General features: G+C 45.3%; 1 protein-coding gene across 1 annotated transcript in view; it reads right to left on the bottom strand.

Moving 5' to 3' along the window:
- ARHGAP31 (Rho GTPase activating protein 31) overlaps positions 1 to 22,876 on the bottom strand; it is an 85,242-nt gene extending 62,366 nt beyond the window's left edge. Inside the window, exon 1 of the mRNA XM_026657396.2 lies at positions 22,742 to 22,876. Coding sequence (XP_026513181.1) covers positions 22,742 to 22,835 — 94 coding nt within the window. The 5' untranslated portion in view covers positions 22,836 to 22,876. The remainder of the gene's footprint in view (positions 1 to 22,741) is intronic.
- Positions 22,877 to 23,112: the final 236 nt, after the last annotated feature.

Raw genomic sequence — 23,112 nt, 5'->3', positions numbered from 1 at the left:
AGGAGCTTCTACAACCTCCCAAGGCAGTCTGTTCCATTGTCCTACTGTTTTTACAGATAGATTAAATCTCAGGAAAAACTTCCTAAATTTGCTCTGCTGTGGTTTGAACCCATTGCCTCTTGTTCCTGCTCTCTGTGGCAAGGGAGAACAATTTTTCTCCATCTTTTTTATGTCAGCCTTTCAAGTATTTGAAGACTGTTATCACGTGCCCCCCTTAATCTCCTCTTTTCCAAACTAAACATATACATTTCCTTCAGCCTTTGCTCATATGGCTTGCATTCCATCCCTTTGATCATCTTTGTCGCTCGCCTCTAGATTATTATTGTACCTGTGTCTTTTATATTAAAGATGGGGGGGAGCACAGATTCACCAGCTTTTCTGACATTAGCAGGCCAGTCCCAGTATCATTGGTCTGAGCCTGGTTTACAGAACATTTAAACAGTTCTGTATTTATTTCCAGTTTCAAGGCATCACGCAGCAAGGAGAGGATGTCAAATATTCACATCCTGAAACAGCTGTGATGCACAATGTCAGCATGACACCACGGGGACCCAAATGTTAAAATATTGTATGTGATGCAGTGTCGTACTGTGGCGATCCAGTTGCTACAATATCATGATGCAGTGTCAAGCCATGATGATATGATTATACTGTTCCACAGGACAAATATATTCAGGCAGCCACTGTGACTGGATAAGACATAGCAGTTTTAGGTCACAGGAACCTTTTATTTCCAGTTTTTCTTCACAAAACCACAAACTGACAGCAAAACTCAGCCAAGATTCCCAAGTTTCACCTGGTTTCTACTCATATGGCCCAGCTTAAACCCAAAATGCCACCAAAGTTTGCCTTAAAAATGCTCTAGATTTGGACAAAGGGTTTGCAAACCAAGCCCCAGTTTTAGTTCATAACAAAACCTAAGTCCAGACAGGTTTCCCCTACTTTCAGACCTTGTTATGGAAGTTTCGTACATTTTGATTGGCCATTTTAGTAGAGCTTGTGCGACCTAACTCCCCTTTCACACAATAGCATGGGCACTCCTGATGGGACTCTTTAGAGATGGCTTTAAAATGGAGGATTGGAAAACAAGAACTCAGGGAACAGTATAGCCATGATCCTAATAATCTGAGGGCAACAGGCACCCACAAACCCCTCTGCACCTGCGTTGAAACTTGGAAGCAGCAACAGCAAAATCCTATAAAGGAAAGCAGCATTGATTTTCATTATTGCCTTAGAGGACTTCAGAAAAATTCAGTCAGTCAGAAAGTTAAACAAGGAAATTACAAAGCTGTACTTAAAAATACTTGAAAATGTTTCAGAATCTCCTTTGAGATGAATTGGGCATCTGTGTAACCCCGGGAGTTTGCCAAATCCATCAGGAAACACAGACTGATGGGATGTATCAAGACAGGAAGGTTCAGGGCTGCAGTCGGAGAGATAGGGAACAGCAGGAGATTCCCACAGTTCCTTTTTGGTAAGAAATATTAGTGCTATATGGATGTGCACACTAAACAAAAAGAAAAAAAAAACAGAACTAAAAAGTCCTCTTGGAATCTCCTGCTGGTGTCTGTCTCTCTTTCTTTGCTCTTACCTTCCCAACTTGATTCATGTGACCAGGTTGACCATAGGGCTGCTTCCTGCTTTTATAGGTCATATTTAGATGCCTTTTCTATATAAAAAAATTAAAGGAGATAATTATTAGTGACTTGGCTGCATTGGATCAAGGGATTGGAAACTATTTTATTACCCATTGCAGTTTTTCTTTAAGAGACAGGTTGGCCACTTTCCTAAACACTTCCCAGGACAGGGCTGTTCACAGCTGACATGAAGAGGGCAACCCAACACAGGCCCTAAATAAAGAGGCTCTCACATGGGCATGCTGGTACCTGGGGTCACTACAGGCAATGTGTTCCCAGCAGAGTTCTATTTCACAGAGACTGCTGCTGCATGAAAATGCCCCGGGGGGAACAGATCTGTGCTCATTCCCCTGCAGTCTGTGAAAGAAGCAACTGTTCTGCGTTCTGAATTCTGAGAATCCCCTGGCCAATAGTGTCCGCTGCAAGCGCCCTGATTAAAGCCCCATTGTTACACCATTTCCAGTAGTGCTACTAAATCTCTCCCTGATGAAGAACCCATCTGCCCAGTAATTTGGGGCGGGGGAGGGAGGGAGTGGGTAGCTGCTGGGAATGAAGAGGAACAAGGGAAGGAACAAGGAAGGAGGGAGTAGAGAACAAGAAAGAAGAGGGCACGAAGAACAAAAGAAAATCCCCAAGTAGCCTACAACACTGGGGTTCTCAACATTCCAATGCCAAAGGCTTGTTTTCTGGGCCCTGTTTCCTTTGTATGTCTTCTAGATAGATCCCCAAATGCCTTGTCCTGAAAGTAGAGTTTGTTGTGCCATTGGCTTTAAGATGTTAATTATGCAGCAGAAACCACGAGTTGCAATATAAGGAGGGTTGTTGCAGGAAAAGGGTATTGAGCTCATGTTTAATCAAACTTCCTTACATTTTGATGGCTTGCCACATGGTAAATCAATTATCCCTCTCATTTCTAGGAGACTATGAAATCTGAGCACTTTCAGATCATTACACCATGACGCATGCTTCCAGAATTAAGGAAGCTGATGCACTCTCAGAAGGCAATTTTTAAATGTCTATGACTTTACTTCAAAGTCAAATTTCTTCAAGTGAAGCACAACACCTGGTGATCATGGAGCACTCCATGGACACATCAAATTTGGCGTTGTTCTGAGAACAAAGCTTGGTGTTTCGGTTTTTTTTAAATTATCCAAGCACTAAAAGAAGAGTGGGCAAATTTCTTTAACTGGTGAAAAGCTTGATTGCTCATGTTCCAGTCACACAGAAAACAGCTGAATGGCATTTTCTCAAACTTTCCAAAACCAGATTTGTTTCTTGGACTGAAAACAACCAGGAGCAATTTCATCACAAAGGTCAATGTTTTTCAGTGTCTGGAAATAAGGGATTAGGATAATAAAAAGAATTCTTTGCACGTCTATACTATATTCTCTCTCTCTTTCTGTTGTCTCTCCTGAGCACTACACCTGCCGGCAGTGTAATTGTCTTGTACCTACCTAAACAGGAGAGTCTTTCCATTGGCTCTATCCCTAGCACTAAATCTGCCATGACTTTAAGTCTTGTTCAGAAAGCTTTGCACCTGCCCTTATTCTCCTGCCTATGGCAGAATAGTTCTCTCTCTGCAGTGTCCTATTTATAGGCCTATATCCCCTCTGATTGTTTCTGTATTTTAGATAGATCAATAGATTGATAAATGGATGAAGCATTTTCAGATGAAAGGTCCTTCAGGAAGCTAAGGTGTTGTTATTACTGTACAATGTCTGTTAAACTGCCCACAGAAAAAGAAAACAACTTGAGATTCCAAAGACTCATTTCACATATGAATTTTTATGCCGCTAAGCATTCGAGTCATCAGTGGCTTCTTCCATTCTGTGCATTCTTCAATGGGCTGGTGGTGGGAGCGAAGTCATTCCTAGTATTTCAGACAATTATGTTGCTGGTAGCTCGGAAAAGTGCTCGGCTGAAACTGCTGACACGTCTCAAATTCCCCAAGAAGTGTTACTGGCCCTAGCCAAGTAAGTTCAAGGAGCCATCTGGCTGGGGTTGTGACGTCCACGTGCCAGCAGCCTGCCTCTCGCTCCCCGAGCTGGGATAATTGGACATTGTTCGGTCACTGAATCACATCTCTGTAGGGCTGCAAGCTTGTCTCGTACAGATGAGCTAATTAACATGCAAACTGCCAGAGGAAGGAGGGAGTCAGTCAGTCAGAGATAGCCCTTACCCCTTCCCTTCCCAGATAATAAACAGAAGGTTTATGTGTAAGCAGGACACTTAATGACACTGGGGGAGGGGAGGAGAAGAGAAGGAGCCCCCTTCCTAATGTTTAATATTTGAGCCCTACATGTAACACATAGCCTTCCTTGGGTTTGGGTGTGGGATTCTTCCACAGCTTTGTTCCCACGTGAAAGCAAGGGTTCTGAACTCCCAAGTAAGGCCCAAAGCAGCCTGGAATCCTGCAGCATGTGCTGCTGCACTTGCCACTTGATTTCTGGGGTTTGCAGTATGATATAAATAACCCTTTGCCTTCTCCATCACCCTCACCTGCGAGGATCTCAAAGTGCTTAATGAACAGGAACGAATTAAGCTTCGCAAGCTCCACATGCCCCTTTCTGTGAGGGACAGTAGGCCAGTACTATCATGGACGGTCAACTTCTCAATTTCCGACATCTCCAAACAAAATCTAAGATCATGAGAATTGACATCACTGATCCTTCAGTATGCAGATAACTGAGTCATTCTTGCACACACAGAGCCTGACCTGCAAAGTACCCTAAATCTTTTTGCAGATGCCTATCACAGCCTGGGTCTCTCTCTCAACATCGGGAAAACCAAGGTAGTCGACCAGCCCTCATCTGCACAAACTACTCTTCGTACTCCACAAATCACCATCAGTGGAGAACCCTTGGAAAATGTGGACCATTTTCCATACCTTGGCAGCCACCTCTCTCAAACAGCCTGCATTGATACAGAAATTGAATACAGGATCCGCTGTGCCAGAACATCCTTTGGAAGACTACTCAAACAAGTCTTCAATGATAGGGATCTGCAAACAGGCACCAAGATCTTGGTTTACAAGGCAGTTGTTATCCCCACCCTTCTCTATGACTGTGAGACATGGGTAACCTACAGACGACATCTCAGGCGGCTGGAGTGGTTCCAGCAGTGCTGCCTCAGGAGGATTCTCAGGATCAGCTGGGAAGACCGATGCACTTATATCAGGGTTCTCTCTGCAGCCAACATCAGCAATATAGAAGTGCAGGTCATGAAACACCAACTCCGCTGGGCTGGCCACTGTGTACATATGCCTGACACTTGACTCCCAAAGCAAGTACTCTTCTTTCAGTTAAGTCAGGGAAGCAGGGCTCTCGGAGGGCAGCAGAAGCGCTTCAAAGACATACTGAAAGTACACCTTAAAACAGGAGGCATCAACCCAACAAACTGGGAGGACTCAGCGCAGAACAGAACACAGTGGCGCCACCCATACACCAAGCCACAGCTCACTTTGAGGAGAACAGACATGCTCATGAGACAGAGAAGCGACAAGGGAGGAAAGAAAGGGCACAACAGTCCAGCCAACAACTACATTTCCTCCAAGATTACACCTGTCACTTCTGTGGGAAAACCTGCAGGGCAAGAATTGGGCTCCTCAGACACTTAAAAACATTTAACAGGTGTGGAAACTGAGGCACAAAGCAGCTAAAGGGACTTTCTTAAAGCACCGTGCAGGGCATCAAGGACACTATTTGTCTACCCTGGGTTGTGAGTGAGTGGCATCCTTTTTAATGTTCTACAGTGAGGCTCTGGAAGAGGGCAGGAACCCCATGAACAAGGGGTTATCCTCAGTTTTTCCCATCTCTGGCACAAGTGTTTAACAGACGGGTTATAACCCAGGGAGGACAAGGGGACAGGGTGGCTTTGGGGAGGCTGGGTGCCACCCTCAGGGTAATAATTCCGAGCTGAATCCCAAACGGGGAGCAGTTTTCTCTTTGCTTATCTATGCTCACTTAATTTTCTTCCCTTAAGGAAGAGACGCTGGCTGACTGACTGCCACTGTATTTTCTTCTGCTAAATCATTCCACCACCTTACAAAGATTTAACCTCTATAATAAAAGATGCACTAAAATCAGACGCAGGGAACCATTATTATTTCCCTTCTAGGCTGGGATGCGGCAGCTGTTTCACAGGATACAGCAACACTACACAACAGCTCAGGACAGGGAGTGAAGACAAATCATAGATCCAACTGAAACTGTAGAAAGGGAATTGAGGGATGCAGAAAGTACATATGCAAATGATAATCTGACCAAATAATCACCACAAACTTCTCTGTCCTGGGGGAAAAAAGAAAAACAGCATTTTTTATGGAGCTCGAGCAGTCAGGTGCCCTTTGTTTTACAAAGGGCAGTACCTCCTCACACTATGCTGGTGCATTCATTGTGTTGTCTGAGAAGGAAGGCTATCATCTATCTACTGAATCATCAACACCACTTCCTGCAACAGATTTCCTTGGAAGACTCCAATCCTGCGTAGTGTATATGAAAGTGCTTCAAGCAAAGTTTAAGGCTGTAGGTTTAGGTCTGCCATGTTTAAAACTCTACATCCACTTAATCTTCTTCACTAGTGCAGCAGAATGACAGATGGGTATTTAAAAAGGATACAGTTGAGGGCTAATTGGAACTCGTCACCCTCCTCTGGGCTGATTAGATGCTTCCTCCTCTCTCTTTGAAGCAGGTTCATTAACAATGCCAGAAATTGGGTCTCCACTGGAAACCTCTCCTCATTGTTGATCTGGACACTGCCCCAGAATGAAACGTTAGCCCAACAGTTCTAGTGACTGGGCTGGATCAGAGCTTCCCCCCTCACTCCTATTCCTGCAAGCCTAAACCGGAACCCACATCCAAACCATCCGCAGTATCTAAACTTTACTGCTCAGACCTCTCTTGCCTATGCACGGCAAAGCTCAAAGCCACAATACTGGCAGGCTGCCACCACCAAGTCAGAAAGGAACAATAACAGACATCAAACACAGCTCTCCCGTTACTACTGTTAAGCCTGCCCTGGGCACAGACACTTAATGTATTGACTTTGGCAACATGCACATATCTTGTCATGCCAATAAAGTTATTGAAATGGAAACAAACAACTAGGGATGGGTGAGTGAACCAGTTCAGATAAAATAAGAATCCTTTTTCCCCTCCCCACAATCCCAAACCTTTGCCTCAAACCAAACCCCAAACTTTTTCTGAGGTTCCAAACCATTTGGTTTAACTTTTCTTTGTTTCATTCCTCTGCCCTGTTGTACTTCTGGGTTCCATCTGGGATTGAAAGGAAAAGTACTAAAATATACATGGGTGTTGCTCTGTATTTCTGGCCTGATCAGAAGCAGGAGGTACAAGAAGTCTCATGAGAGAGCCTGTTTTCATTTGCTCTGTAGCCCAGATGGGAAGGAAGGTGTAGCTAAAGCTAACTGAACACAGGAGTGAGAAGATAAAATACCCGCTGAAGAGCACTAGAGGAAAACAGGATAGGAGAGAGGAAGGGAGGCAAAAGAAGAGTAATATGGTTCAAAGCTGTTATCATCTGTGATTTAAACATGTCCAAAGAAACCAATTTGATCGTGCTGATTGCTTATTTCATTCAAATTACAACACAGACCCAAGAGGTTTGGATACCCATCCAGAACGAAGGATCATCCTCCCTGCGCAAAACTCTGAAACTTTTGAGGTTTAACCATCATTACTATAAGCAAAGCAACCCACTAATGAGGAGGTTCAAAAAGGAAACCAGTGCAGGCCTCACATGAGACTCTCAGCGTCTCCAATATCTTGTTTAACACACTTGCTCTGCCAGGCTCTCTTGGTGCAAGCCAACAACAAGATACTGAATAGCACACACTGCCAGAGATAGCACATGTGAAACATTATTGTTCTGAAATACAGATAGGCTCAAACTTCACAATTTGGATCCAGATTTTCAAACATCCACAATCTAAGTTTTAGGGGTGCTCAGATCAGTGGTTTTGATTTAGCCCATTATAAAGACAGGAGCCATTTACTCAGTTCTGATCTGAATCTCAGCTTAAGTTTTGAAGATGACCTTATTAAAAAAAGAGAAGTACTACAGTATCAATCCCAAACAATATACCGTACAGATACTGCAGTGTTTGCGGCAATCACTGTGGTAATTTTTAAATAAGGATTGGATCTGAGAGTTTATTTGGGGCTTATGTCTAATTGCCTGCCTTTACTAAAATTAGAAACAAGTCAAGGGACCCAATTACAACATGACTGTCCTCTGTCCATTTGGACCATCCAGGTTTTTAACCCAGTTTCAGAGACACACAACATGACAACCTTTAGCTATATCACAAACCATGTCCCAACCCAGCTATAATTGGGAGAATGTAAAGTAAGGCCTAAGATGTAGGTTTGTTTGATTTTTTTAAATGGTTCTGTATTTGTAGAAACAGACATAGCCTCCTGTTCCAAATGTTAAGTCTTTGAGCTGCTCCTGGGCTTGGGGAGCATGTGGGATATTAGCATCTCTGAAGGCATTCAGTTAGTCAAGCTCTAAACATGGAAGGAACGGGAGCGGAAGATGAATGGCTGCAACCCTGCTCAGCTGCTAGAGTAGAATTCCAAGAGTAGCAGCAGGCAGCTGAGAATCTGGCAGCAGGACATGCATTCCCCATCCTCTTGCCTGTTCCCCACTCCAGGGAGGGGCATGCAACAAAGCCTCTGTGAAAGAGTCTGGGCATGTGTCAGGTGCTGGTGCACATGGGATCGCTTTACAGCAGCGTGTGCAGACCAAGAATTATCGGGGGAGGGAGGCCATTGCAGGGACCATGCATTGCTGCCCCAGAATTTTATTTGTATGCTCTTATTTAGGCAAAGATCTTGCATAGATTTCATAATAGTTCTCACACTTCCGTGTGTTAATAAAGCATCTATTTGTTTGTTGTTCAAACTCAGCAGCAGTGGGACTGCAGAACTAGCTACGACACAGAGGATCTAACCACAGCACCTTATAGGACTCTCAGCACTAGTGTGGTCTGAAGCTGTCATTAACCAAACACCAAATTCCCCTGCTTTCTTGTTTAGTTACAGACTCAAAGTCCGACCCTAGGTTTGCAAACCTGGCCTGACTTTCAAGCAAACTTGAGGCCAATTTATGATAGGAATTGTCTCACATGTTCACTTTGTAATACTAAACACTAAGCTACTTCTGTTAGTGTCTCCACCCTGCCTATATGTATGCCTGAATTGGGGCACTGTTTGGAGCTTCTGCTATGATGCTGAGGCACACAGCATTAGCTGCTGGTGGTAGGGGGAGGAAAGAGGTTGGACTCCTACTAAAGTCAAGGGTGTTTTCTCCAAATATGATTTTATTTTTTCCCTCTCACCCAATTACTATTATCGAGGCATGGGTGCCCAACTCCCCTCTGCAATCAGTATAGTAACCGCTGTATTATTTAATTTGACACTAAATTCAATTTGTGCTACAATGTCCTCTGTCCACATCAGTCTTTGACTGCTGTAGATTTTTGTGTTGACAATGTGTAACTGGACAGCAGAAGTTGTCAAGGAAGAAGCTGAAGGTTTTGGCAGCAGGATTGAGGGCAATTGGAGCTTTTGGCACTGGGAAGACCTGGGAAGCTGTTTGGGATTGTAGGACAGACAGGTTAGCTGGATGTGTCTCCCCAATGATCAGCAGTAAACCAATTAGCAATGTTTACATTTATGTTATCGTCTTTAGGTTTCAGAGTCAACACCCCAAATAAGATGAATCAAGCAGTTCATTCTGTTGAAGGTATTGTTTCAGGATGGCTGCTGACTCAGATAGATATCACTGCATCACTCACCCTCAGCTTATAGTTTCAAGTTTTACTTCACAATTAATCTGGAGAAGAGAAGACAGAGAGGACATGATAACAGTTTTCAAGTACATAAAAGGTTGTTATAAGGAGGAGGGAGAAAAAATGTTCTCCTTAACCTCTGAGGATAGGACAAGAAACAATGGGATTAAATTGCAGCAAGGGCGCTTTAGGTTGGACATTAGGAAAAACTTTCTAACTGACAGGGTGGCTAAGCACTGTAATAAATTGCCCAGGGAGGTTATGGAATCTCCAACATTGTCTAACCTGCTCTTAAAAATCTCCAAACAGCTGTCCGGGATGGTCTAGAGAATACTTAGTCCTGCCATGAGTGCAGGGGAATGGACTAGATGACCACTCAAGGTCCCTTCCAGTCCTATGATCCCATGATTCTATGATTAAGAGGATTACATTTTTTTTTAATGAGAACTTAGATACTGAAGCAGAAATCCGTGGCACAGTGTATACTCTGCAGCAAATATGGGGGCTGTAGAATTGAAGACTATACATAAGGGCACCATTACAGATTAACCTTTCTGGTACTGTGTCTGAATCATGAGAGCTCCAGTCTAGAGCTGGGCCTGACCCAAAATCTACAGTAGTTCCAAAATCAAAAACTCCTGAAATTTGGGAAAAATCAAATCTGGATAAGAGCTCTGAAGTATCTTTACTTCAGCTGTTGCTTTCGTATCATGTTAGCATCTCACCCGGTAAGGAGTATACCTCCCTGCGCCTTTTAGAGCTATGAAATCCTGTATATTGCAGCCCGCAGCCGTTTGTGACCAAGTTTAGATAAAATCTGCTGTTTCCAATAAAGAGAAAATGTTTGCTAATTCAGAATGTCTCTTCTGTAAAATCTAGTTCAGATTATGCAGCCAGAACATGTGATTCATGCTGTTTGCAAGGGAAATACAGGATCAAAGCAGAATGAGGCATGCAAACAACATGTGTGTCTCATGCAGTGGTTGATGAGGTAAATGTAAAGCAGGATGCAGCCTGGACCCAGAATATGTGATTCACACAGGAGTTAGCTAGGGAAATATAGATACAAAGAAGGGAGAGCTGTGCTTGCAACACAAATCTTCAACTGCTCTTACACCAAGCTACAGGGATATGAAAACCCAGCTCCCAGAAACCAACAAACAGACTGAGGAAGTAATACAAACAACATCTAAAACAAGGAAGAACAGCAAAGTAACAACAGCAAACAGATGGCTTCTGCTTCCATTGTTTCCCATGTTAACACCCAGCTCAGATTTGCCTTCTTGTTGCTTTCACAGTGCTGCTATAAAGGCTGATGTCTGAGACCCGCAATATGACGCACTGCTAGTGAAAGTGGGTGTAGAGAAAGCAACCTCGGGATTATTACATATTCGCACACACTATCCATTGTGGCTGCACACATCTATGTAGGAATCTACAGAAGCACCCCCTTCACCTATGCAGACCCAGGTGCTACATGATACCTTCCCTCTTCTCGCTCCATACATGAGTATGTGCCCCGTAGTTCATACATTCAACCTTTGATTTCCTATGCAGCAATTGTCTTTGAAAAACATCCCCTGTTTGCACTTTGGTCTCACACTCACTGGGAGGGGTTCAATTTACTAATCCATTCCTCAAAGAGTCAAATTACAGCACCTTGAAACTGATTCCAGTTGTCAGAGCCTGCAGTCTCTGCCCACCACAAGACCATGGATACACAGACCTGAGGAGAAACCATACACATACACCTATATACACCACGAGTTGACAGACTGCAACATGTTCCACATAGTATAGTGAAATTATTTGCTTAAGTATATTAGTGACATACATTTTAATATGTTCTCCAGCTGGTACCCAGCTAAGGAGATGACTTAGAAGTCTAAACTTCAAGGTTGAAATCCTTGGCACTGCACATTCAAACCACAGGAGGGTGAATCTAGCCTTTCATCCTTCTGCAGTAGATGTGCATTGGGTCTTTCCAATGAGTCCTTAAGAAGCGCCCTCTTATGTCTTCTGGATGGACATTAATAATTCTTCAGCACTTTTCAGAAAAGTGGGGGTTTATGCATGCATTCTTACACACAAATATAGGCCTGCGAGTGTACATTCATAAAGGCAAACACATACCCATGTACACACATTTTCATTTGCAGACAAACATACTTTAAAAGGCAGACCCCAGTGCACCTTTATGAACATACAAACACACCTAGCTGTTTACTGTATATAATCATCATAGAATATCAGGATTGGAAGGGACATCAAGAGGTCATCTAGTCCACCCCCTGCTCAAAGCAGGACCAATCCCCAGACAGATTTTTTGCCCCAAATTGCCCCCTCAAGGATTGAACTCACAACCCTGGGTTTAGCAGGCCACTGAGCTATCCCTCCCACCATATGTCCCTGTGCATAGAAACACTCACATGAGCATGCAAATACATTTGCACACACAGAGCAATGCATTAAAACATACCACACAAACAAATGCACATACACCTGTGCATGGATACACATGTGCATGCATTCATGCACACACATCCATGCATGACAACACAGCACACAGACATACAAACATATGCTGTTAGTCTATAAGGTGCCACAGGACTCTTTATTGCTTTTTACAGATCCAGACTAACACGGCTACCCCTCTGATACTAAACATATGCTTGAGCACGCTTATGCGTGTGGCTGCAAGGCCACGTGGCCTGGAGAAACCAGCTTCACATCTGCAGAGCAGGTTTCAAACTTGGCTCCAACTGGAGCATCTCCTTAGAGCAAATCACATGCTGCCTGCAAGGTAGGTCTCCCTGCTCATCAGAGCAAGGGCAGCAGTATGATTGTAATATAAATGGCATAAAACTCTGTTTCCCTAGCACATGGTCGTGATGGCTGATCTGATGACAAGATACTGTCCCAAAATCAGGAGTCAGTAAATGAAGAACTGGATAGTGCTCTGTGTTTTTTTTCTTCTGTGCAAAGTATTTATTACTTTACCTCCTTAAAAAAATGTTAAATTACATTAAAGGAGATATCCTATCTCCTAGAACTAGAAGGGACCTTGAAAGGTCATTGAGTCTAGCCCCCTGCCTTCACTACCAGGACCAAGTACTGATTTTGCCCTAGATCCCTAAGAGGCCCCCTCAAGGATTGAACTCACAACCCTGGGTTTAGCAGGCCAATGCTCAAACCACTGAGCTATCCCTCCCCTTATTGTAATGCTCTGAAACATTACAATTCACAACAGTGCTACTGCAATGCTTTGGGAGAGCTATTATGGTCCAAAATTGCAGTATTTTTTTATTAGCTCCCTAACACTAAATGAGCCCTGTTTTAATGCTCCCTCAATGCAGTCATCCTAATGCTTCTTCTATAGGAACGGTGAGTGTGAAGAGATGGCTGCTGAGGGAGGAATGTTAGAAAGGTGTGATTAGTTTTGGCAGAGAGGGTACGGGAGGTGATGGAGACTGGGAATGGAAAGATGATGGATACTGTAGGATGGGTACTGGAGACACCGTTATTGGAGGAGGATTTATATTGGTAGATTAATTATAGGCATTGGGGAGAGATTTTTAGGGTTGTATGGTAGGGATTGGGGAGAGCAATGAGGGATGAGTAACGGGAACAGGAGTAAAGGGTACTGTGAGAGCAGGTGATGTGTACTGGGAGACTGGGAAGAAGATCCATATTGAGGAAGTGGGTATTGGAAAGGGCAGGGTGATGGATATTAAGGATGGGTGTCGGTGGGGTGAGGAAGTAGGGAATGGCATTTTGGAGCCATTTCCACTCCCATGTCCTGGTGGGATACGCATCCTCATCCCTTGCTTGTATCCCTGGTTTGAGTTCTTACATTCACAGACTCTAAGGCCAGAAAGGACCATTGTGATCATCTAGTCTGACCTCCTGTATAACGCAGGCCACAGAACTGCCCCAAAATAATTCCTAGAGCAGATCCTCTAGAAAAACATCCAATCTTGATTTAAAAATTGTTAGTGATGGAGAATCCACTATAATCCTGGTAAATTGTTCCAATGGCCAATTCCCCTCACTGTCAAAAATGTACACCTTATTTCCAGTCTGAATTTGTCTAGCTTCATGTTCCAGCCACTGGACCGTGTTATACCTTTCTCTGCTATATTGAAGAGCTCATTAATAAATATTTGTTCCCCATGTAGGTACACTCAGTCTGTAATTAAATCACTCTTTAACTGTCTTTTTGTTAAACTAAATAGATTGAGCTCCTTGAGTCTATCACTATAAGGCATGTTTTCTAATCTTTTAATCATTCTTGTGGCTCTTCTCTGAATCCTGTGAAAATTGTTGGCATCAGAACGAGACATAGTATTCCAGCAGCAGTCACACTAGTGCCAAATACAAACTTCTCTACTACTAAAATAACCTCTACTCCCACTAGAGATTCCCCTGTTTATGCATCACAAGTTCTCATTAGCTCTTTTTATCACAGCATCACATTGTTCAGCTAGGGCCAGCAGTTGATTTTCCACCATGACCCCCAAATCCTCTTCAGAATCACTGCTTCCCAGGATAGAGTCACTATCCTGAAAGTATGGCCTACCTTCTTTGCTCCAAAATGCATACATTTTCGTTTAGCCATACTAAATTGCATATTGTTTGCTTGCGCCCAGTTTACCAAGTGACCCAGATCACCCTCAACCAGTGACCTGTTCTCTTCATTATTTACCACTCCCCCAATCATTGTGTCATCTGCTAACTTTATCAGTGATGATTTTATGTTTTAGGTCACTGATAAAAATGTTAAATAATGTAGCACCAAGAACTAATCCCTGCGGGTCCCCACTGGAAACAGACCCTCATGATGATGATTTCCCATTTACAATTACATTTTGAGGCCTATAAATTAGCCAGCTTTGAATCCATTTAATGTGTGAAATGTGAACTTCATATCATTCTAGATTTTTAATCAAAATGTCATGTGGTACCAAGTTAAGGGTATGTCTTCACTACCCGCCGGATCGGCGGGCAGCGATTGATCCAGCGGCAGTCGATTTATCATGTCTAGTCTAGGGGATAGCTCAGTGGTTTGAGCATTGGCCTGCTAAACCCAGGGTTGTGAACTCAATCCTTGAGGGGGCCATTTGGGGCAAAAATCTGTCTGGGGATTGGTCCTGCTTTGGTCCTCCTGAAGTCCCTGACATTCTATGATCCCTGAGCACTCTCCCGTCGATTCCTGTACTCCAGCTCAGCGAGAGGTGCAGCGACAGCAGTCGACTCACCACCGTGAAGACACCACAGTAAGTTGATCTAAGTACGTCAACTTCAGGTACGTTATTCACGTAGCTGAAGTTGTGTAACTTAGATCGATCCCCCCCCCCCCGTGTAGACCAGGCCTAAGTGTCTTACAGAAGTCTAAATATATTACGTCAACACTATTACCTTTATCAACCAATCTTATAAGCTCATAAAGATATCAAGTTAGTTTGACAGGATAATTTTCCATAAACCCATGTTGATTGGCATGAATTACAGTGCTCTCCTTTAATTCTTTATTAATCAAGTCCTATATAGCTGCTCCATTATCTTGCCCAGTGTCAATGTCAGACTGACAGGCCTATAATTACCCGGGTCAGCCCATTTACCTGCTTTAAAAATTGGCACATTTGCTTTCTTCCAGTCTTCTGGAAGCACTGTCCAGTGCTCCAAGACTTACTGAAAATCAACATTAACAGTCCAGCAAGCTCCTCTTTTAAAATTCTTACATGCAAACTATCTGGACCTACTGTTTTAAAAACACCTAATTTTAGCAGCTTCTGTTTAACATCCTCCAGAGATAGTAGTGGAATGGAAAGAGTGTTTTCATAACCATATGATGAGACTACATCATCTGTTTTTTCCCACAAATACAGAACAGAAATATTTATTGAACATCTCTGCCTTTTCTGCATTATTATTGATAATTCTACCATTTCCGTCTAGTAATGAAATAATACCATTCTCAGGATTATTTTTGTTCCGATTATATTTTTAAAACTCCTTCTGGTTGTCCTTAACTTTGTTGGTCATAGATTTCTCCTTGTGTCCCTTTGCTGCCCTCCTCAATTTTCTACAATTCCTAACTTCTGATGTGTATTCATTACTATCAACTTTCCCTTTCTTCCATGTGTTATATATCATTTTTAATTTTTTTTTTTATAGATGCCTTCACTTCCCCTCTAAATCAATTCAGTTTTTTAACCAGCATGGCCTTCTTCCTCAACTGTGGGATTGTGGCTTTTGGGGCATCTAGTAAAGTCCTCTTAAATAATTCTCAATTATCATTCACACTTTTCTGATTAAATTCTTCCTCCAAGCTGATGTGGCTTATAATTGTTTTCAGCTTTGTGAAATTGACCCTATTAAAGCACCAAGTTTATATAGTACTGGTCGGGACTTTATTCTGCTTGCACATTATTAATGTGATCAAGGCCATTAATTCTTAGTTGTGTTATCAGTTCCTCTTTATCTGTTAGGATAAGACGTACTATAGAATTCTCCCATGTTGACTGCAACACGTTTGAGTTAGGAAATTGTCATCTATAAAGTTTAAAAATTCTAAGGATGTTTTAGTACTGGCAACGTGAGACCTCCAGCATATGTCACTCAAACTGAAGTCCCCCATGATCATATAGGGTTTTTGCCCCCACAACATATTATAGATAACAGGATGAATGCCTCATTACATATTCTAGTGGGATTTGGTGGCCTGTAGCAGACACCAAATAATATCACATCTTGAGCTTTATCTGTTAGGATGTCAATCCATACACATTCAAGGTCATTTTCTGCTTCTTGCTCCAGCCAAACATTCCCACACAATAGAACAAGAAGTCCTGTCTTCATATGTCATTTTAAATCCTTTTTGAGGGTCATCAAGAAGACTGGCCCTGGTTGTGTGTGCTTTCCGAAATCCTATTGTGTGTCTGAGGCTGTCTGAAGGCTCAGGAAGATGTTGCTGAAGTGCTCACACTTGGATCACATTTTCAAGCTCTTCTATGTAACCAGGAGGGCTGGAGATTTACTTGAAATAAAATGAAATATGTGATTCTGACATAATCGCCTGACTCCAGCAGCTGGGCACTAGGCATATAAAAAATGCCTATGTCTTAATCCAACCCAGAGAGAGTAGGAGCACTGTGCCTGGTTTCCCTCCCCATGTGCAAACATCACAGGGCTCCTCTGGAGTGTAGGAGGGTTGCCTCCTGATCTGTCAGTTGCCAGGTGGGCACTAACTGTTCTCAACACGTTCTAACTTCTATACAAGCTGCCCTGTTGTTGAATCTTACCACAATGGCTGAGGCATAGAACTGGCTGCATCTACCTGATGAGAAGTTAGCGGTGAGGGTTGATATTTCCCATAATGCAAACAATCTTGCGACCTGCTACCAAGCTTTCCTATTCATTAATGGGCAAATCCAGAAGTCCTAACTCAGACAAAATTCCCAGTGAACTCAGTGGAAATTTGTGCCTGAATCAAATGTGAATATGGCTTTCAGGATTTAGCCTTGGTATATATGGATGGCTGGATGAACTGACCAAATACCCCCCAGGCCTGAGAGAAGGTTTAGAGATTAACAATGTGATCAAGTCCCACTTGGGGGCTGTGCCACAGTGACGGGGAGGAGCTACAAAGAGCATCATGTCATAGTGTGTGTAGGGCACAGGGACTGCCTTCCTCCAACTCTGCTCTGATCCAGCCTCCACTGGGGCAAGCCCTGCCCACCCTGGCCCAGGCCCAGCTCCCCCACTACTAAACTCCACAGCTGTCTCCCCACGGTCAATACTATTCCAGGGCTTGCAGGAGGGTGAGCAGAGTGTTACATTGGCAGCAGTCACAGAACACTGACCCCTTTTTCCTCTCCAGAGGGCACTGCTAGCAGGCCCCGTGTCACAGCCACTCAGAGTCCTCTGCTCATGGAAAGAAGGAGCCTCAACCGCTGAGCACAAGAGGGTCGTTTGTTTCAAAGGCTGTTAACGAAGCAGCCCCACTTTTTCAGCCAGAGAACAAAACTAATAACTGGAGTCGAACAAAGGAATTTAAAGAGCTCTGGGTGCTACTGGCGAATACTTCAGCCATTGAGGGAACTGCAAAGAGTGGGTGGGGGGCGGTATGGGGAAAATCTGAGGTCACTGCATCCCAATCAGACAGCATCATGCAGGAAACAGATGTGCAACAAACCACAGAAGGGTACAGCAGCAGTAGAATTAACTCTACTGCAAATGGGACACCCTGGGACACAGAGCAGCTCCTCCACTCTTGGAACAAGGGGGTTATCTGAAGCTTTTCTGTTTATTTTTTGAGAGAGAAAGTTTCTGGCTCTCCCGGTTGCAGAGAAAAACTGGACAACGTGAGCTGAGTGCACCCCAAAGGCTCAGAAACCAGAAGGCAAAGAAAAAAAACCCATATTTGTTATTTTAGAAAATCTCATGATTTTTAAACCAATCTCATGATTTGGGGGGGGCTGACTCATGATTATTGAATGCTTGGGACTGGCAGTACTGGTTTACCCCCGCAAAAGGTACAGTGCCCTCTGCCACCCTCCACTCAACCAACATGCTTCATTTCTGCCCCAGAGGGATCACCTCTAAGGGTAAAAGGGGAGTTTAGACTCCCCACCCACTCAGTTGAGCCTGTCAAGGAAGTCAGCGAGGATAAATTGCGGTGATGACAGGAACCGGTCTGAGACCCAGCAAATACATTTCACACAAGCAGAGGTGAAAGTAAGCCAGTACGGGCTGATACAGTGTACGGGTAAGAAAGTGGCTGCCAGTACACCGCCAACATTTAAGTGCTGCCGCAGCAGTGCTTTAAGCACTGTACCGGCAGGGCCGCTGACGGGGGGGCAAAAAGCGGCAGCTGTCCCAGGGCCCAGCGATTTAAAAGGGCCCGTGGCTCCCAGCAGCGGCCAGAGTCCTGGGCCCTTTAAATCACCACCAGAGCCCTGGGTGGCGTGGGCCACGCAGCGTTGAAGGGCTGGCTGGGAGAGTCTGGCCCCAGCCCCACCCATTCCACCCAAGGCCCTGCCCCTTCCAGGGGCCCAGAGCCTCTCCCCCAACCTTGCCCAGGACCTCGGCCGCCCTGCATACTGGTAAGTCCTTTAAGTTACTTTCACCCCTGCACACAAGCAACTAACCAGCCATCAGATAGCAACAACTTTCAGCCCCTGCTGACCCATGCTGGACTTGAAGAATCATCCTAGAAGAGAAATGCGCAGTATCCCATTATCAATGCCCTTAGCCATCTATTGTACCTGCTAACATATTTTGACTCTCTGCCCCTATTTAATAATAATACTTTGTACTTTTACACCAACTTTCATCCTATGATTGTAAAGCACTTTACAAGCAATTGTTAATTAAGCCTTAGGTCAGTGTTTCTCAAACTGGGGTCGCCGCTTGTGTAGGGAAAGCCCCTGGCAGGCCAGGCCGGTTAGTTTACCTGCCCGATCCACAGGTCCAACCGATCGCAGCTCCCACTGGCCGCGGTTCGCTGCTCCAGGCCAATGGGAGCTGCTGGAAGCGGCGCAGGCCGAGGGACTTCCTGGCCGCCGCCAGGGGCGGCTCTATGTTTTTTGCCGCCCCAAGCACGGCAGGCAGATGGCTTTCGGTGGCATGCCTGCAGGAGGTCCGCCGGTGCCGCGCCATCGGCGTCCCCGCCGCCTAATTGCCGCCGAAGCCGCGGGACTGGCGGACCTCCCGCAGGCATGCCTCCGAAAGCCGCCTGCCTGCCGTCCTCACAGCGACCAACAGGCTGCCCCCCGCAGCTTGCCACCCCAGGCACGCGCTTGCTGCGCTGGTGCCTGGAGCCACCCCTGGCCGCCGCTTCCAGCAGCTCCCATTGGCCTACAGCAGCAAACCGCGGCCAGTGGGAGCTGCAATCGGCCGGACCTGCGGACGGGGCAGGTAAATAAACCAGCCCGGCCCACCAGGGGCTTTCCCTACATAAGTGGTGACCCCAGTTTGAGAAACACTGCCTTAGGTATAGTAGGTAAGGAAAACAGAAGCATCTTCTCATCCACTATTAAAATACAGCCATCTCTGGGGTGGAATATAGTAGCTGTTTAATAGTTAAGGACAAAAAATTATAGAAGGAGAAAAGTTAATACCTTAAGCAGAATAGAATTCTCTCCAGGGGAATTTGGTAAGGACATCAGGACTAAAGCCCTTACAAAAAACACCACTGGTTCGTAAATGAATTGACCACAAGAATTCAAGAGCTCAGTTTTATCTCTCATCTGAAAAGCGGCACCCCATGATTTGAGGACTTCAATAACTCAGACAGAGGGTAGGGGTCTATTGCAGGAGGGGGTTGGTAAGGTGCTGTGGCCTGCAATGTGCAGGAGGTCAGACTACCTGATCACGATGGTCCCTTCTGGCCTTAAAATCTATGAGCACAGCACCCCTGAAGAGCTTGCTGAATTAATGATTATGTACTGACCCAGAGGGAAGAAAACCATAAAGAACTGCCAGCTCTACATCCTGGAGCACCCAGATGTTCCTTAGAGATCTCCCTCCCAAGCACAGAGCTGGTCTAACACTCACTGGTTTAGGAGAGCTTGTGGAATCACCGCACAAGGCAGCTTTGCAAGCTGGGAAAAAGCCACTCTGTGTGAAGTAGAACCAGTTTGAGTTGGCTCCAATCCCTTCTACACCCTTGCCTGCAGTTCCAATTAATCCTTCTGAGTGCATTTGAAAATCTGCTTTCACAAAGTTCCACATTAGAAAGTCTTTTCTGGACATCAGTCAAAGTGGTCTATCCCCATGTCGTGACTACCAGGTGCTCTGAACCAGTACCTCAGTCCCATATTGCTTCTGAATAGGCAATTGCTAGAGCCAGCATCACTCCCCCAAAAAACTTACTCACACCCTCTAGGATCCTGCCTGCACAGAAGAGAAAGTTATCTCCTATTACCTCTACAAAGCCCCTGCCTGCAGGGATACTGGCTGGTTCCTGCAGCCAGTTGATTTTTGGATAGTTAAATTGTCCCACTGACAATTATCTTCCATGCCTTCGCAGCCCTTCAAATTTAATCTCATAGTTCCAATTAGAGGAGAGCTGCAGACTTGTAAACCCATCAGTGACATTTGGCCCCCTCATTGCCCTCCCAGTCACTCTGATAGATTATATTTGATGAGTATTGATCCTGCTAATAGAGGAATGAGTGCTCCCACGTCTCTTCCATCCTCCCCTAACCCCCTGATTTAACTTCTACCCTATGATCTAACTCATATCCTTCTAAATGAATATATAACAATTGGGTCTTTCTTTTCTGGATCCTACAGCACTGGGCAATGTGACATGCTATTCAGCAAATAACACAGTATTATATAAGGGAAAGGAATATCACAATTTTCTCACATTGCTTTTCATGACAGACATGTAAGTAGGTTGAATTGTGAACCATCCTACAAATAACACCTAAGATGAGGTCCTCACTCCTCATTGTAATAAAAAAACAACCCACTGTATTTTTTGTAATAAACGCTTGCTTTTTAGTCCAGCTGCCCTAGCCTAATTTCACCTGGGATAATGCTGTTCTTTCCCTCTAAATTGCCTCAGCAGTTTCCACTGGATATGCTTGTTCTTTCCTATCCTAAACTGTTATGCAGTGTTGCTATGAGCTGCTGTAAACAGCTCCTCACCAGAGGTGGCTGCTGTGGTGATGGGTGGAATTCACTGGCACACATAATTCACGTATCAATGTGTTATGTTTGCAAAATTATTTGTTTTAAAATGTGTTATATTTGCTTGCTGTTTGGATCATTGGGGATTAAGGCACTGTATACGTGGAAGATATTGTAACTACTTAATATTACTGCTGATTTGCATTTAAACTGTCTTTTGCAGTAACCAGAGAGATGCACATATGTAACATGCACATGTATATGAATATCACACACACATATATAGCACATCTTTCCTGTGTGATGAAAAAGACTTACTACATAATCTAGTCTACCTCTCTGCCAAGGCAGGCTTGTTCCCTACAGCACATCATTAATCATCCTCATCATCATACAGTGAAAGACCCAATTGTAAGGCCCACCCTCCATGTAGCTGACGTTGCTGCAAGAGCTCTGTCACTCAGAGTAGCTCGAATCTGGGGAAAGTAACTCAGTAACTGGAACATTATGTTAACTTAGATGGAGGAGTTGGGGCAGATGCATATTTATTCTTTCCTCATCTACTCGGAAGCAGAGACTCTATCTCAGGGGTTCTCAGACTTTTGTATTGGTGACCCCTTTCACACAGCAAGCCCCTGAGTGTGACCCCCCCTTATACATTAAAAACACTTTTTTATATATTTAACACCATTATAAATGCTGGAAGAAAAGTGGAGTTTGAGGTGGAGGCTGACAGCTCACGACCCCACCATGTAATAACCTCATGACCCCCTGAGGGGTCCCGACCCCCAGTTTGAGAATCCCTGCTCTATCTGTTGAGGTCTCAGCCGCTTCTCCCATCACCTCGTCCCCTTTTAAGAAGTCAGCTCTTTTCCTTTCCTCATCCCAAACCAGTCATTTCAAAACCAAAGCCCTCTGACTTTACTGCAGCCACCCCCAGTCTGACCCACCATATGCTCATCTGAAAGCCCCGAAGGAGGGGAGGCAAGGATAGAGAGAGAATAAGCAAGGATGTGGTTATATTATCTCAGCTGCCCCCTTAAAGCCCCAAACACGTCCCTCCCTCATCCTTCGCCTTGCCCAGATCCCACGTTCCTTACCCCGCACTGCAACAGAAGGAGGAGATGGGAGCCTTATTGGACATAGGGAGGGGCAGCTGAGGGGCATTCCGGGTTCCTCTGTACAGACCCTGTCCTGTAGGTGCTGAGTACCCTCCCCCCCCATGCTTCATTTGTAATGAAAGAGTTGCCCAGGCTCAAGCAATTAGGCACCAGGTTCCAAGCAATTTTTTTACATTCATAACTGATGTGGCAAGCCCAGAGGTGCCAGGGCTATAAAGTGCCAAGTCTAGAGGTGCCTGCCGGGGCTCAGCCCTGGCACAAATTAAGCACTGACCCATGGACTTCAGTGGCAATTCGCGGTGTTCAGTACCTGGAAGGAGCAGACTCTAGGTGTGAGGCTGGCTTGCCAACCTGGAGCTCTTGGAGAGCAGGATCAGCCCCTTCTCCCCCGACACACCCAGCCTCCCCTGCCCGGCTGGCCCCACCCTGCAGGAGAAGGTCAGGCAGCAGCGAGCCGCCCGTGCCCGGGGATCCCACACGCCGCAGCCCCGGCCCCGGCCCTCCCTAGGGGCTGACGAGGCGATTACCATCCTGCCCCGAGCTCTCCAGGTGCTCCGTCAGGTCACAGCCGAAGGCGCCCGCGGCTCCCTTCCTCTTCGGCTTCGCTCCCTTGTTCTTCATGAGTTAGTCCCGCCAGCGGCTCGCCCCGCTCCTGCCGCTGCCCCGCGCGCTGCCCCTCACACCGCCGCCCCTGCCCCGCGCCCGGGGCGGGACATGGGGGCTCCCGCCGCAGCGCTCCGCCGGCAGGTCCGGGCCAGAGGGGGCTGCCCGGCAGGCAGGCGGCCGCGGCGCGCACAGCCCGGGCCCGGCGGGCTTCTCATCAGCGGGGGGCGCCGGAGCGGTGCCCGCGGCCGGGCAGGACGATGGCTCAGGGGGTGGTGGGGAGGGAGGCGGGTGT

Source organism: Terrapene carolina, unplaced genomic scaffold (assembly GCF_002925995.2).
Source record: "Terrapene carolina triunguis isolate 2854851 unplaced genomic scaffold, T_m_triunguis-2.0 Scaffold242, whole genome shotgun sequence".
In the NCBI taxonomy this organism is placed as follows: domain Eukaryota; kingdom Metazoa; phylum Chordata; order Testudines; family Emydidae; genus Terrapene; species Terrapene triunguis.
Note: the sequence above shows the minus strand (reverse complement) of the source record. Positions and strands in the feature narration are given on the sequence as shown.